The sequence below is a fragment of the Parasteatoda tepidariorum genome, chromosome 10 (genome assembly GCF_982258835.1).
Source record: "Parasteatoda tepidariorum strain Cologne lab strain chromosome 10, Ptep-v5.0, whole genome shotgun sequence".
NCBI classification, from domain to species: domain Eukaryota; kingdom Metazoa; phylum Arthropoda; class Arachnida; order Araneae; family Theridiidae; genus Parasteatoda; species Parasteatoda tepidariorum.
In genome coordinates this window covers 32,718,551-32,731,491 of record NC_141764.1, presented here as the reverse complement: position 1 = coordinate 32,731,491, position 12,941 = coordinate 32,718,551, and the positions used below count along the sequence as shown (strand labels likewise).

Sequence of the window (12,941 nt, the reverse complement as noted above, 5' to 3'; positions counted from 1 at the left end):
TCATGAAAATTTGGTAATTTTTCTGGTAGAAAGCTACAAAATACATCATTAGAAATAAATAGTTTTTACCTTAGTTCTCTCTCTGGATTATCAGGATCAACCATATGCATCCGCTTATTTCCTTTCATTTGACCATCTTCCTGCAAAGTAAAAATTATAAAGTGATTACAAAATTTGCTCTACTATAAATAAACATTTTTCATGCATTTTAAATAAGTAAAATTTTTTAATAACAGTGTCTGTATTAAATATCTTACCTTTACATATATTACATTTTAAGCTTTCTCAGAAATAGTATTGTTTGTTTTTTTTTTTAAAGAAATCTAGTTTCTTAAGAGATTGGAAATTTACAAGATTTCAAAAATCATTAACAAGATAAACTTTTTTTTTATAAGAAGGCAGATAAGTAGTTAAGCAGTGTCTAGTTTCAAAAATTAGGATAGCAATTAGATTTTCAAAAAAAAAAAATAACATCAATATTTTAAATGTAAAATAAAATTAAACTTATCACTTATTGAAATCACTTAATGAATATCACTTATTGAAAAATTTTAAGAAAAGTCTATGACGAGAAAATTTTTTTAACGTTTATTGTAGACAAACATCAATTTATCATTCCTGTATGAATTGTCTTATTTTAACGGTCCCGTCATAAATGCTATCTCATAATGTTAATAATGCCCGTTTAGATGGTTTTTGAAGATAGCAAATTCCTGCCTCTATTCAGAAATTCTACTCACATTTTCTAAAAGTATTGAAGCTAATTCCTGATGTTAATGATAAAGAAGAAATTGAAGAATTTTCACATTAAGGAGAAAACGCCTCAAACATCACATTTGATGTTGATGCATCAGTTGATGAAAAAGTTGAAACTTGTGACGTTGTCAATTCAAGAAATGATAGCAGAAGCTAAAGAAATGCATTGTGATACCGATGAAGAGAATGGAATTAGTCAGAACCAAGTCTTGAAGTCTTTGAAACCATAAGAAACTTTCTGAATTCATAGGAACTTACAGGAAATGATCAGCTATTTGTTATGAACATCAAAAATTTATTGCTTGCACTAGGTAATAAAGATTGTGTTCAAACTGAAATTTACAACTATTTTAAATAAGTAAATATGTTCTATTCATCCTTTTTTTGCATTATCAAAATTTCTGCATTAACTGCTTAATTTTTTAGACTAATTATTAAATTATTTATTTTTAAATCCATTACATTTTTATAATTTTTCAAAGATTTTTAAGTCATTGTTCATTATTTCAAGTTGACTTGCATTCGCCATTTTACCGAATCTATCATTTGTAACAGGGTGCATAGCCAGATTTTTCAGCAAAAAATAAGCACCTTTTAATCACTCACAAAATATTTTTAAGCACTTTCCAAAAAAAAAAATCATAATTAGGATCTGCACAGTAATAAAAATTACTTTTTTCTATCGTTAAAATTTCTTAATTTATAAACATAAAACCAATAAAATTCAGAAACATTACACAATCATGATAAAATAACTAAGTTTCTGATAAATATTGCAGAGAAAATTGTGAAAATCATGAATTTTTTGTTATTTAGAACAACAATCGACACGGCTAAGAAAAAAATCTGTTTTTAAAAGATAGAAAATTAAGCACTTTTTACAAACCCCAAATAAAAAAAGCACCTTTAAGGGCTTTTAAAAAACGTAAATCAAAAATAAGCACTTTTTAAAAACGCTATGCACCCTGTGTAACGAATAGCACCTTGAGAAAAGATTGATCGAGGTTCTATTTATTATATTTAAATTTATAATAATATCAAATAACTAATATAAAAGAAATTACAGGTGTAGCTCGTCCAGATGTATGTCGATCCCTATTAGGCATTCCTTGTGAAGGTGACTGAACAGTTTTTCTCGCAGTTGATGGTGATCGCTGTGCGTTTCCATTTACTAATCCTAGTGGAGACATAGGTGGTGGTAAAGGGGATGGGGAATCACCTTTGTCTGAAGCAACAGTTGGAGACCCTATAGGAGAATATGGTGCAGCAGGTGTGATAGGACTAGAGAGATTTGGTGGAGGCAGAGGACTAGGTGAAGCTTCTGGAGTCCTCACCTGATCTTCTGCAGATATTAGACTATTGTTATCCTATAAAAAAAATTAAAACGTATTGTGAAACACAAAATCAATAACAGAAGAACTATACAAAATAAATTATTAATATATTAACTTATATAAAATTGGAAAGAAACCTAGATATTTTCAATGATAGATTTATTAAATTTTTTCTGTTTTCAAATAATTTTTTTTCCCCAAAAATATATATTTAAGGTACACATAACAACTATGAAACATGTGAATTTTTAAAGAACTCTCCTTCCACATGAATTTTTCCACCACAAATTGATGGATTCTGAAAGATCCAAATTTTAAATGGACATTTTAATAAAAAATCAGTTTTCCAAAGTTTTTTTTTTTCATCGATGTACTCTCATTATTAAATGAATTTCTTAAAAAGTGATGAGAAAAGTGACTGGTTGTTGATTTAATTTAAGTCGACACTTGTTTCTGTCGACTCACCACATGGCTTGTGGCGAGTTTCAATTTTCATGTCAAGTCTAGACAATTTTTATGTCATCTGATGTCGACTTTAACTAATTTAAACTTAATATGATTGCTAATTTTTTAAACTAACTCATTTATAAGTTTGTATAAACTAAAAGACTTAGCAGTTTTACCTCCTCTTCAACATCTTGAAGAAGGGCCTCCATTTGTTGCCCGATTTCAGACACAAAGTCTTGTACATTAGGTTTGGTTTCTTGAACATCACTAAGGAAAGAAAACATCTCATCCAAATCTAAGCATTCAGAAGCCTCCTGTGCTCGCTTGACATTGTGCTCCACCAACGAAGCTATAGCAGCCAACTCTTTCTGTGTAGCCCTGAAAAAGATTAAAACTGTTAAGAACAGAATTCAATGTGCACAAATATATATAACTAAGCATAAAATTCTAAAAATTTAAAGAGAACATGCACTTTTTTAAAAACCAAGATTATTTCCGTGTTGCAAGTTAGTTTTGAAATTTCTAATGTTAGAAAGTTGGCAATTGAAATAAATACAAACAAAAATTGTACTATGAATAATAAAAAATATGGAATAGTTTTTATCTAAATCTTTTATCATTTCTTTCAAATAGATAGGTATAAGTCTTTGCAGATATTAAAGACTTAATAAACAAAGTTCACAAAAGAATTAACTCAAATTGTAATATGTGTGGCAGACTGGCCAGTTGATATCTTGTAGAATTACAAGTGTTGAATTGCAACTTTTTATAGAGAAAAATATATGATCTTAGTTATTATTAGGCACATTTAACTATGTATAATGTTTTAAATATTTTATACTGATTTGATTATTTTATGCACCATTCCCTTGAACTCAAGTTCTGGTATGTTTAATTTTATCATCTTTAAATGTTTAGTTTCATCTCAATTAATAATCAGCATATTGACAGGGCCATCCAATCTATCATTTTATAGAATTATGCATTTTGATTTATTTTCAATTGGAATTTGCATCATGTCCTTTGCTTAACTGTGACTGAACAACAAGGAGCAATGAAGAGGAAAGTTCATAATGGAAATCAATCAAGTTGCTAAAACCAGTTCATAAAAAAAATTGAAGCAAAAAAAAAAAAAAAAAAAAAAAAAAAACAGATTATTTTAGTCATTTAATGCTACAAGTGTTTCATTGACAAACTGTTTAAATTTAAGTTAGAAAAGAAAACAATTTGATTGTATGTAAATGCATATTACCTAAATTTAAACTGTGTTATATACATAGGCAAAATAAAATCGATGCAAATTAATAACATTATTATAAAATTGTTAATGTCTTTTAACAAAATAATTGGAAATGTTTAGAATAACAGTTAGTAAATTGCATGCTTGGTAATGTGCTTCAGGGCACATCCATGCAAACATTGGATGCACATGCCAATGTTAAATATTAAGAATCTTACCCTCCATCTTCTCTTAGCTGCAGTCTAAAGGAAATTTCACAGCATTAGGAATTATAAATTTAAAATATAATATAATTACAAATGATAAACAAATATAATATAAACAAGTTAATATCAATGAAAAGAGCGAAGAATGAGTTTTGTACTGAATGAAGTGTAAATATTGAAAAGAGCAATAATTTTAAAAGGTACAAGAATGTACATTAGTTCAAAAAAATCGTTTTTTACATGAAATATTCCTAAACTGTGCTAATTTAGTCTAATATTTCAAATTTTGATAAAATATTAACTTACCATTAAATAATAAAATCTAAAATAAAATTTCTTTTAAATGTTTTAAAAAATATTTTAAAACAAATCGACACAAAAGAAGAATTAACACTAAATTTGTATGAATTTTTATGCTTAAATATTCAGGTTTATTAAAAGTATTTAAGTGTACAGATGATTTGAAGAAAAATTATAAAATTTTGTTTGGAAGTCTGTTAAATACTCATGAAAAAGTCAATTTAAAACATTTTTGAAAGTACAGAAAAATTTGATTTCAATTTGAAAGGCTAATTTAAATGCAATTTATAAATTACTAGTATAATATAATTCTTAAAATATGAATGAATTTTTCTAAAAAGAGGACAATTCAAACTAATATCGCAAGATTTATGAAGTATTGACGTAATATAAAATAATAAAAACCAAAATAAATAATTTTTGGGTGTTTTAAAAAATTTCTTAACAAAAAATTTAATAGGACAGGCTAATTAAGAAAGAGTAGTACTTTGGACTGATATCGACAGTCACTGAAGATTATTTTAAAACATAACCAATCATAATTTTGATCCTCTTTGGAGGATATTCCCCCCCCCCCCCGTAGCCCGATGACTTGCCCACAAAGTCAAGTACTTTACGGTAGAACAGTTTAACGAGGACTGATACCACACATTCTCTTGGCAGTCTGATCAGAGCGATCACCCACCTGTTCACTGATCACTGCCAGTGATGCTGGACTTGGTGATCAACTAGGAACTATATCTTACGATCAGTCCATTGTAGGACGAAAGACAAGTTAAAGTGCAATATTTATTAATTACCAGTCATTTTGACACAGTTCTATTTCTATAAAAATTAAGTACAGTATTGTCATTACAACAAAGCGATTTGATCAAAATTCCTTAGTCTTAATTTACTGTAGAATTTATCAGATTTTTGATCTACAGACAAATCTGGTGAATTAATAAACCATTATATTTTTTATTCAGATCAACTAAATAATAAACTTTTCGTTTGTAACAAAAGTATTAATTAAATAAGCAGCAAAGCATGCTATCATTATATAAACTGAACTCAAAATAACTTTTCCAAATTTAGTTGCATATAAAGAACAGTACCTGAATGAGGAAATTATTTTTTGCAAGCTAAATAGGGTAAAAACTAAGGAAATCATGCAAATATTTTCTTACATAATTTGTTCTTCAAGAAGAGCTCTTTCTTGTTCCTCCATTTCCAATCTTTCCTGCTCCTGTCTCTTTCTTTCTTCCTCTTCTTGTTCTTTTCTTCTCATTTCTTCTTCTACCCTTCTCATTTCTCGCAGAGCTGAAGCTACTTCCCTAGCAAACATGCCACGGACATAAGCCTAAAAGTAGCAAATAAATAAATTATAATATAATTACCTAGTATCTATAGCACCTAAATAAATGAATTATGCATTGTGCTTTATGAACTAGAAATAAGTTGGCATCTAATTTGTCAAATGAAAATTTGTAATTTGTTTTTAATGCCCTTCCTAATCAACATATTGGAAGTCACAGATATTCAGATATTAAGATCACAGATTTTTTATCCTTTTGAATAATCTAGTTTAGAAAACAAGAAAAAATGCGAAACAGGTACCACAATAAGCTTTTGGCGGGTATCAGATATCAAAAACTCATCTATGAACTTGAACTATCTTAGTTTGTTAATCAATTTTTGGTTAAAACTAATTTCATGAAAAACATGGACAAATTCTATCTTAGAATACACGTACAGCTGAGACTTATACATTTTGTCAGTATGGTCAACACAATTTTTGATTAGAAGCAAATAAAATTTCTAAAATATTTTGTACCTACACTAACTATTAAAAAATGATCAGAGGTATTTTTTTTAGCATTAAAAAAGCTCAAAATATAATGGAAACTCTGAGAATATTCAGACACATAAACATAATACATATAAATTTCAGGCATATTTTAATCTTAACTTTAAACCCCGCTGTAAAATAATTGCCCCAATTTAAAGCTTTTTATTCCTAAAGTAATAGTTAAGGTGACGCCCGGTGGCTGAGCGGTAGCACTTCGCGCTGTCGTGCCACAGGTCCCTGGTTCAATCCTCAGGCCGGGCAAGGTTGACTCAGCCTTTCATCCCTTCAGTGGGTCGATAAATGAGTACCAAGCATGCTTGGGAACTAAACACTGGGGGTTCCGCGTTCGGCTGACTACCTGACCGGAACATCTGTTTTTGCACCCCAGAGCCCAAAGTCAAGAAAACTGAGATGGGCACAGTAGGCCTTGTCCCTCTAGGGCTGTCGCACCACTGAGTTTAGTTTAATAGTTAAGGTCAATTTATATTAGCGTTTTCAAGTTAAAACAATCTTTTAAAACTTTACTTAACATACAAAATATTGTTATAAATTGAATATAAAAACACGATTTTTAAAAATAGATTTATTTGTTATTGATTTCATTTGTAAAGAAATATATATATAATGCGAAATAATAACTAGTTAAAACAAGAAAACTTAAACAAGATGTTATGAGGATAGTATTTTGGAGAGTTTATTTTCTCATTATTGATATTTAAGAGTATAAAAAAATTCAGTAGAAACTACTAAAAATGCAAAGATAGATTAAAGTATATTAAGTGCAAATAATGAATTTTTGATTATAGATAAATATTCTTAAACAAAGTAATGGGAAATTACTTTTTATTTAAATGAGGATATTCCTTCATTTATTTACTTTAAAAAAAAACATACAGATGATGAATTCATTTGCTTTTTAAAATGTTTTATAAAAACCAAAATGTTTTATAAAAGATAACATCAAAATTCTTAAATTTAATAGTAATAATACAGATGAAAATAAAAAAATAATGTGAACATACTTTTTAAGAAAATAATAAATTAACGTACCTGAATTGTGATAGCAGCTCGTCTCCAATGCATGTAATGAATTCTTTGCTGATGCCCCCTGAAGAAACTTTGTATTGTTATGGCTGCATTTCTATGCCTTTGGAAAACTGAAATGTTTCAATTGATTTAATAAATCTATTGAAATCAACACAAATTGGCATTGAATGTTTTAATTGAACTACATTAGGTAATATTTTAATTTTACTAGGAATTTTACAGTAAATGTTTGAATTTACTATAAAATTGCTAGATAAAACATATTAAACATATTAAAATAGCTGCTAATCTATACATATAATTTTTCAGACAGTTGAAAACTTATAAAAAGATCGTCTTAAAATTTATAACTGTTGTTCAAAAATATTAAATACTTCAATTGTTTGTAATTTTTCTTCGCTAATTATGTGTATTGACATGGAAGAAAAGTTATTATAGCAATAGATGCCTGATTTTGTGGCATTACTTTCAGTTCATTCATGTTGTTTAGCATTATTCAAGCTGAATACTGTTTGCAAATATTTGCTGTTTAATCTCAAAATAATACTTTTCAAACTTAAGGTTAATTCAGTCCTAAAAAAGTTTTAAGTTATTTTAAACAAATGCATTATCCTTAATTTTCATAGACTGCAAATCTTTAAGTAAAATAATAAAAAATAAATAAGTAAATTTACAGCAAGAGAGACAAAAGCTATTTACACTGGCATCGACACCATATGCAAAGATCATAGAAAATAAAATTTCCAATGTTTTAAAATTTCAGACATAGATTCTAAATTAAATTGTTTATAAACATTGCTAACGCAATGATTTTATTAATACTCAATAAATACTCAATTTGTGAACAAACTAAAAAATAATACAAACATATATGCATAATATAAATGAAAGTATATATATATATTACATAATATAATGAAGAAAGGTACAATAAATGAAAGTATTACATAGGAAAAGTTAATCTTGTCAAAAATTAAGTAAAGTTTTGAAAGAGTAGTACAGTTGGGAACCGATTATCCGGAACGATCGGGACCATCGCTATTCCGGATAACTGATTTTTCCGGTTTTCTGAATCGCTACAAAAAGCTGTTTTTTTTATTGTTAAACCCAACTTAAAAAAAAATATTTGGAAATAATCTTAAAAAGAAGAAAAAACGATGAAGTAATACACTAATGATTATTTCCAAAATGACGGTAAGGTAAACATCTTTCAAAAAAGAAAGAAAAATCCTAAAATCTTTTGAGGAAAAAAAATTTTTTTTTTTTTTAAATGGCTGGAAAATTTATAAAATTTCGTTCCGGTTTTTTGGTTTTCCGGTTTTCTGATTTCCGGATAACGGGTTCTGTACTGTATATTTAAGAAATAAAGGTAAATTTAAATAATAATAGAGCAAATTATTTACATTTTCGACAAACATAGCCCCTCCATATTTTTTGTACAATGATAGACATTTCCACCATTAGCGTTTTTCTTTGATCTTCAAGAGGCTCATAAATACTTCCTCTTAAAAATACCTATTAAAGGAAAAATTATCAATTACACCAAAATAATGATTTAACAAACATTTATAATTTTTAATTAGATAGAAAAAAGATAACTTACTTTCGTTTTACCAAGTTGCCATTCAGTAGTGGGAAAATTCATCATAGAAAGTATAGATCGGACAGCCTGAATCTGATCATCGGGTATTTTCCTTTTTCTTACTAAGCATCGATACCTTAGAAGAAATTCTTTAAAAGTAGTATGAATTGGAAAACCCTGAAAATATAAATGTTGTGTTATTATTTAACTATACATAGAGAAGAAAGATTTCTTTGGGTGAAAAAAAAAAAACAGTTTTTCCTTCAAAACAAAACAAAATAAAATTGCTAATTATATAGCTTATTTCTTTCCTCAAAAATGTTTTAATAACAACAAATTGAAAAAAAATCAATTGCTCGTGTTAAAAATATTAATTAAAAGTTATGAATAAAAATATGAGAAATTTGGATGAACAAAAACTTTGAGTGAAAAAATAAATAAGTTTTAAGAGCATAAAATAATTGTAAAAGAAAGCTTACTTCTTTCCTTATACGAATAATATCTATCATTCCAAGATAGCGCAGCTGGGTCAAGACTTGAGTTTCATCATAGTTGTTGGCGGCTTTCTTAGTATTTGGTTTTATACACCTCACATACCTGAATGAGAAAATAATAATATATATTTACTATTTAGTAATTAATACAGTCAATTAGCTATAACCTGAAATATGATAACCCAATTATTACTACAATATGATTTTTTATTATATCTTAAACCTTTAATCTGCTTTTTCATGTTAATTATTTTGGATTGAATTGAATTTTTACAATTAAATCCATTTTTTTAAAAATATGATTAGTTTTTTTCGTGAAAAAACGCAAACAAGTAATAATAACAGTAATCAATGATGGAAAAATTAAACAATTAAAATAAGTTGAGACAGGTCTGAAGGTAGAGCTAATATGTGATAATTAAAATATCCCAGATTTGTTGCTATTTTGAAGTCAAAAAACAAAACTTTTGTTAAACCAAAGTTTATCATCCATTTTATTAGATTCGTGTTATTAAAAAGTAACTGTATAAAACAATTATAAATACTTTCATGACATACATTATGCAATGCACAGTAAACTGTGTTTAAAACAGAATTTTTATGAAGTAAAACATTTTTCTCAACTGAAATACTGGTGAAGTTTCCGTAACTTAGACAGGAAATTATTTTAAACTCTGTAAGCTGAAATTCAATAAATGTGGAAAGAAAAAAATGTTTCAACAGTAATTACAATCCTTAATTCCTTGTGCTTAAATTAAAGGTGACAAGTATCTCATTAGCAAACAGAATATAAAGATGGATTTCTAAAAAAATGATTTATTATTAAATGTATGGAATGTGAAAATAGAAAAATAATAAGGTGAAAAGTATGTTACGACTTAACTATATAAGTAAAACCAAGTTCATAATTAGCCATAAAAAAATTCAACATTTCTCATTTAGGTTCATATTTATCAAAATGTATTTGCTGGGTAGAGATTCAATACAGTCTTGAACTTATACACATAACTGAACAAAAAAGAATCTTGGCAAAATATGTAATATTCATGGCTAAATATTCAATGTGGTACATGAAATTTGAATTGAAAATCTAAATTTTGAAATAAAATTAAAACTTTAATTAATATTTAAATCAGGATTTGAAAACTTTTGTTATGGTGAACTCATAGATTATCCTTAATAACATGATTATCTTTACCATGGATTAGTAGAGTGCAGCAAATCAACAAGGGCAGTGAGTTGATGGCGAAAAGCATCAGCTACAGTAGGTTTCCCCTTTGTCATGGTTCGAGATATTGTAGCTGGTGTTTTCAATCTGTTAACTGTTACACTCAACAGATCCTAAAATAAGTGAATTAGTGTAAACAACTAAAAGTGATTTAATGAAAGTGATCTAATAAAAATAATTAAATTAAAATGAAATGGGAATATGTAAATAAGAATAAAATAATCAAGATAATTAAAATAGAAAAACTAGTAAGCTAGAACAATTAAATAAGAATATATAAGTAAGAATAAATAAATAAGAACAAGTTAATAAGGATGACTAAATTAGAATTAGTACAAATGACTAACCAAGAACAACTGAACAAAACACAAACAAGAATAAGTTAATAGGAATAATTAAAAAGTAAATAAATAAAAAAGAGCATGTTAGAACTACTAAAAATAAATAAAGAACAAAATAAGTGAAAATAAGTAAATAAGGATAATGAAATCAAAATAATCATAAATGAATTCCAGAATACAGCTGTATTAAAAAAATGTACCTCTTAAAAAGAAATCAGAAGCTTAGATAAAAAATTTCAAAAAAATTAAAAAATGCTGTAGGCCACTATGCAGTGAATGAAATAAAAAAAAGGCAGTTTGTGAGCTATATTTTATATGGATGGTGCTTTCAATAGAAATGTAAACAATAACAATCTCGAGCTCGGGACCTACTCTAGTTCCGGTTAAAAAGTTTGCAGCTGCTTACTACATGTTATTCTGATAGGCGATGTTTTCAAACGGATAATTTTGTTTTCAATAAAAGAAATAAATTAGATAATTTCTGAGCTCAAATCTGCAGTCTTTCATAAGATATTAATGTTATTATGTAATTCTGGGGAGTTTGGAGTGAAAATGTGTTTTAGTTATTTTGTTATTTATTATTAAAAAAGGTGACATGGTTGCTAGATTTTGAATAACTCGCTTTTTTGGCAGTCTTGATTTGGCCTCTTTCCATTTGTTTATTACTGTTTGTTCGTGTTGCAAGCCGTGCACCATCTTACGTTAGTGTCAACACTTTTAGTATTGTAGACACAAGTATTGTTAGCATTGTAAACATAAGTAATAAGTAATCAAATACATTGTTTGCAAGAATCTCAAAACACAATGATGCCAAATGGCTTTAAAATACAACTGAAACAGTAACCCGGAAATTTAGGCAATCCCGAGCTTGCAGCGTTCCCTAGTGTAGAAAACACCCATAGGAAAATAAAATTATTATTATTATTTTTTAAGAAAGTTGAATTGTGAAAAAAATTTTGTGAAAAAAATAGGTATCATCATCTTTAAGACAAATTAATAATAAAACTGTTGTAAATGTCAACACCAAAATTAAAAAAAAAAAAAAAAATATTTAAATTTATAGTCAATGTTTCATTTATTTTTCTAAAATTAGTTATAAACTTCAAAACTAAATAAAAATAACAGTTTGGAAAAGAATAAGGTAAATATTACTCATGATAAAACAAATCAAAAACCAATCTCAAACAAAAATGATCTTTTAAGAGAAAATAAGTCAATAATAAGTTACGGACAAATAATAAAATTATGTCACCTCACAATAAAAAAATAATAGAAAGAGTCACAAATAAGTTAAAGAATTATTATGTGAAATAAATAAGTAAAGATTGAAAAAATGTTAATAAGTTTAAAATAAACAATTGTTACAAAATTTATTTAAAAGAAAAATTGTTTGAATAGTTGAGTGCCAAAAGCTATAACTAAAAAATAGCTTAACGAGAATCATACAACTATAATATTAAGATTTTTTGTTTCAAAGTACAAAATAATTAATGTATTTAATTATTTATAATTAAATTTTAAAATACTATTAGCTTCAAAAAGTTATAAAAACAAAATTAAAGACAAATACTTTAGTATGCAACTATATAATAGTAAATAAATTGTCAAACACTTCAACTACTACTATATAAATCACAGTCTTATATAAAAATTGAATACTTTTTCAATATTTTATAAGGCTGATAACTTTAAAACTTAAAGTGGAACATTAGTTCAGTTAGAAATATCTTAGTAATATACTTGTAAATAATAAAATTTCCAAAAATAAATAAATTTATGAACAAAAAGTCTTTTTGAGAATAATCTACAGTTGAAAATACATTGTGCAACTCAAATTCAATATTTATTTTTAGAAAATATAAATTGATTATACAATGCTAAATAAAAGCGAAGCTCATATTGCCTTCTGGAACATTTAAGAATTACATGAAAAAAGTTCAAAATAAAGCAGAAATTTTAGAATAAATTATCAGAGCAAAGTTACAAAAAGGTACTTTTATTGACAGGTAGAGAATTAATTGATAGTTAAAAATAAACAAAATCGTAATATGAAATATATTGAGGGGCGAGTGTTATTGACAATGTCAACCTTCATCTATGAAAAAGTACTCCAACATAGAATTGAGTTAACATGT

General features: G+C 26.9%; 1 protein-coding gene across 4 annotated transcripts in view; it reads right to left on the bottom strand.

Moving 5' to 3' along the window:
• The window catches only part of Myo81F (unconventional myosin 81F), a 207,695-nt gene that overhangs the window by 39,011 nt on the left and 155,743 nt on the right, over positions 1–12,941 (bottom strand). For 2 of the 4 annotated variants that reach the window (XM_087153356.1, XM_087153357.1), the window contains exons 12-21: positions 10,436–10,578; positions 9,223–9,340; positions 8,765–8,920; positions 8,565–8,676; positions 7,165–7,271; positions 5,453–5,625; positions 3,996–4,019; positions 2,714–2,915; positions 1,821–2,123; positions 70–140 (exon numbers count right to left, since the gene is read on the bottom strand). In XM_087153356.1, coding sequence (XP_087009482.1) covers positions 70–140; positions 1,821–2,123; positions 2,714–2,915; positions 3,996–4,019; positions 5,453–5,625; positions 7,165–7,271; positions 8,565–8,676; positions 8,765–8,920; positions 9,223–9,340; positions 10,436–10,578 — 1,409 coding nt within the window. The remainder of the gene's footprint in view (positions 1–69; positions 141–1,820; positions 2,124–2,713; positions 2,916–3,995; positions 4,020–5,452; positions 5,626–7,164; positions 7,272–8,564; positions 8,677–8,764; positions 8,921–9,222; positions 9,341–10,435; positions 10,579–12,941) is intronic. The other 2 variants (XM_087153359.1, XM_087153358.1) reach the window with 1 other exon arrangement.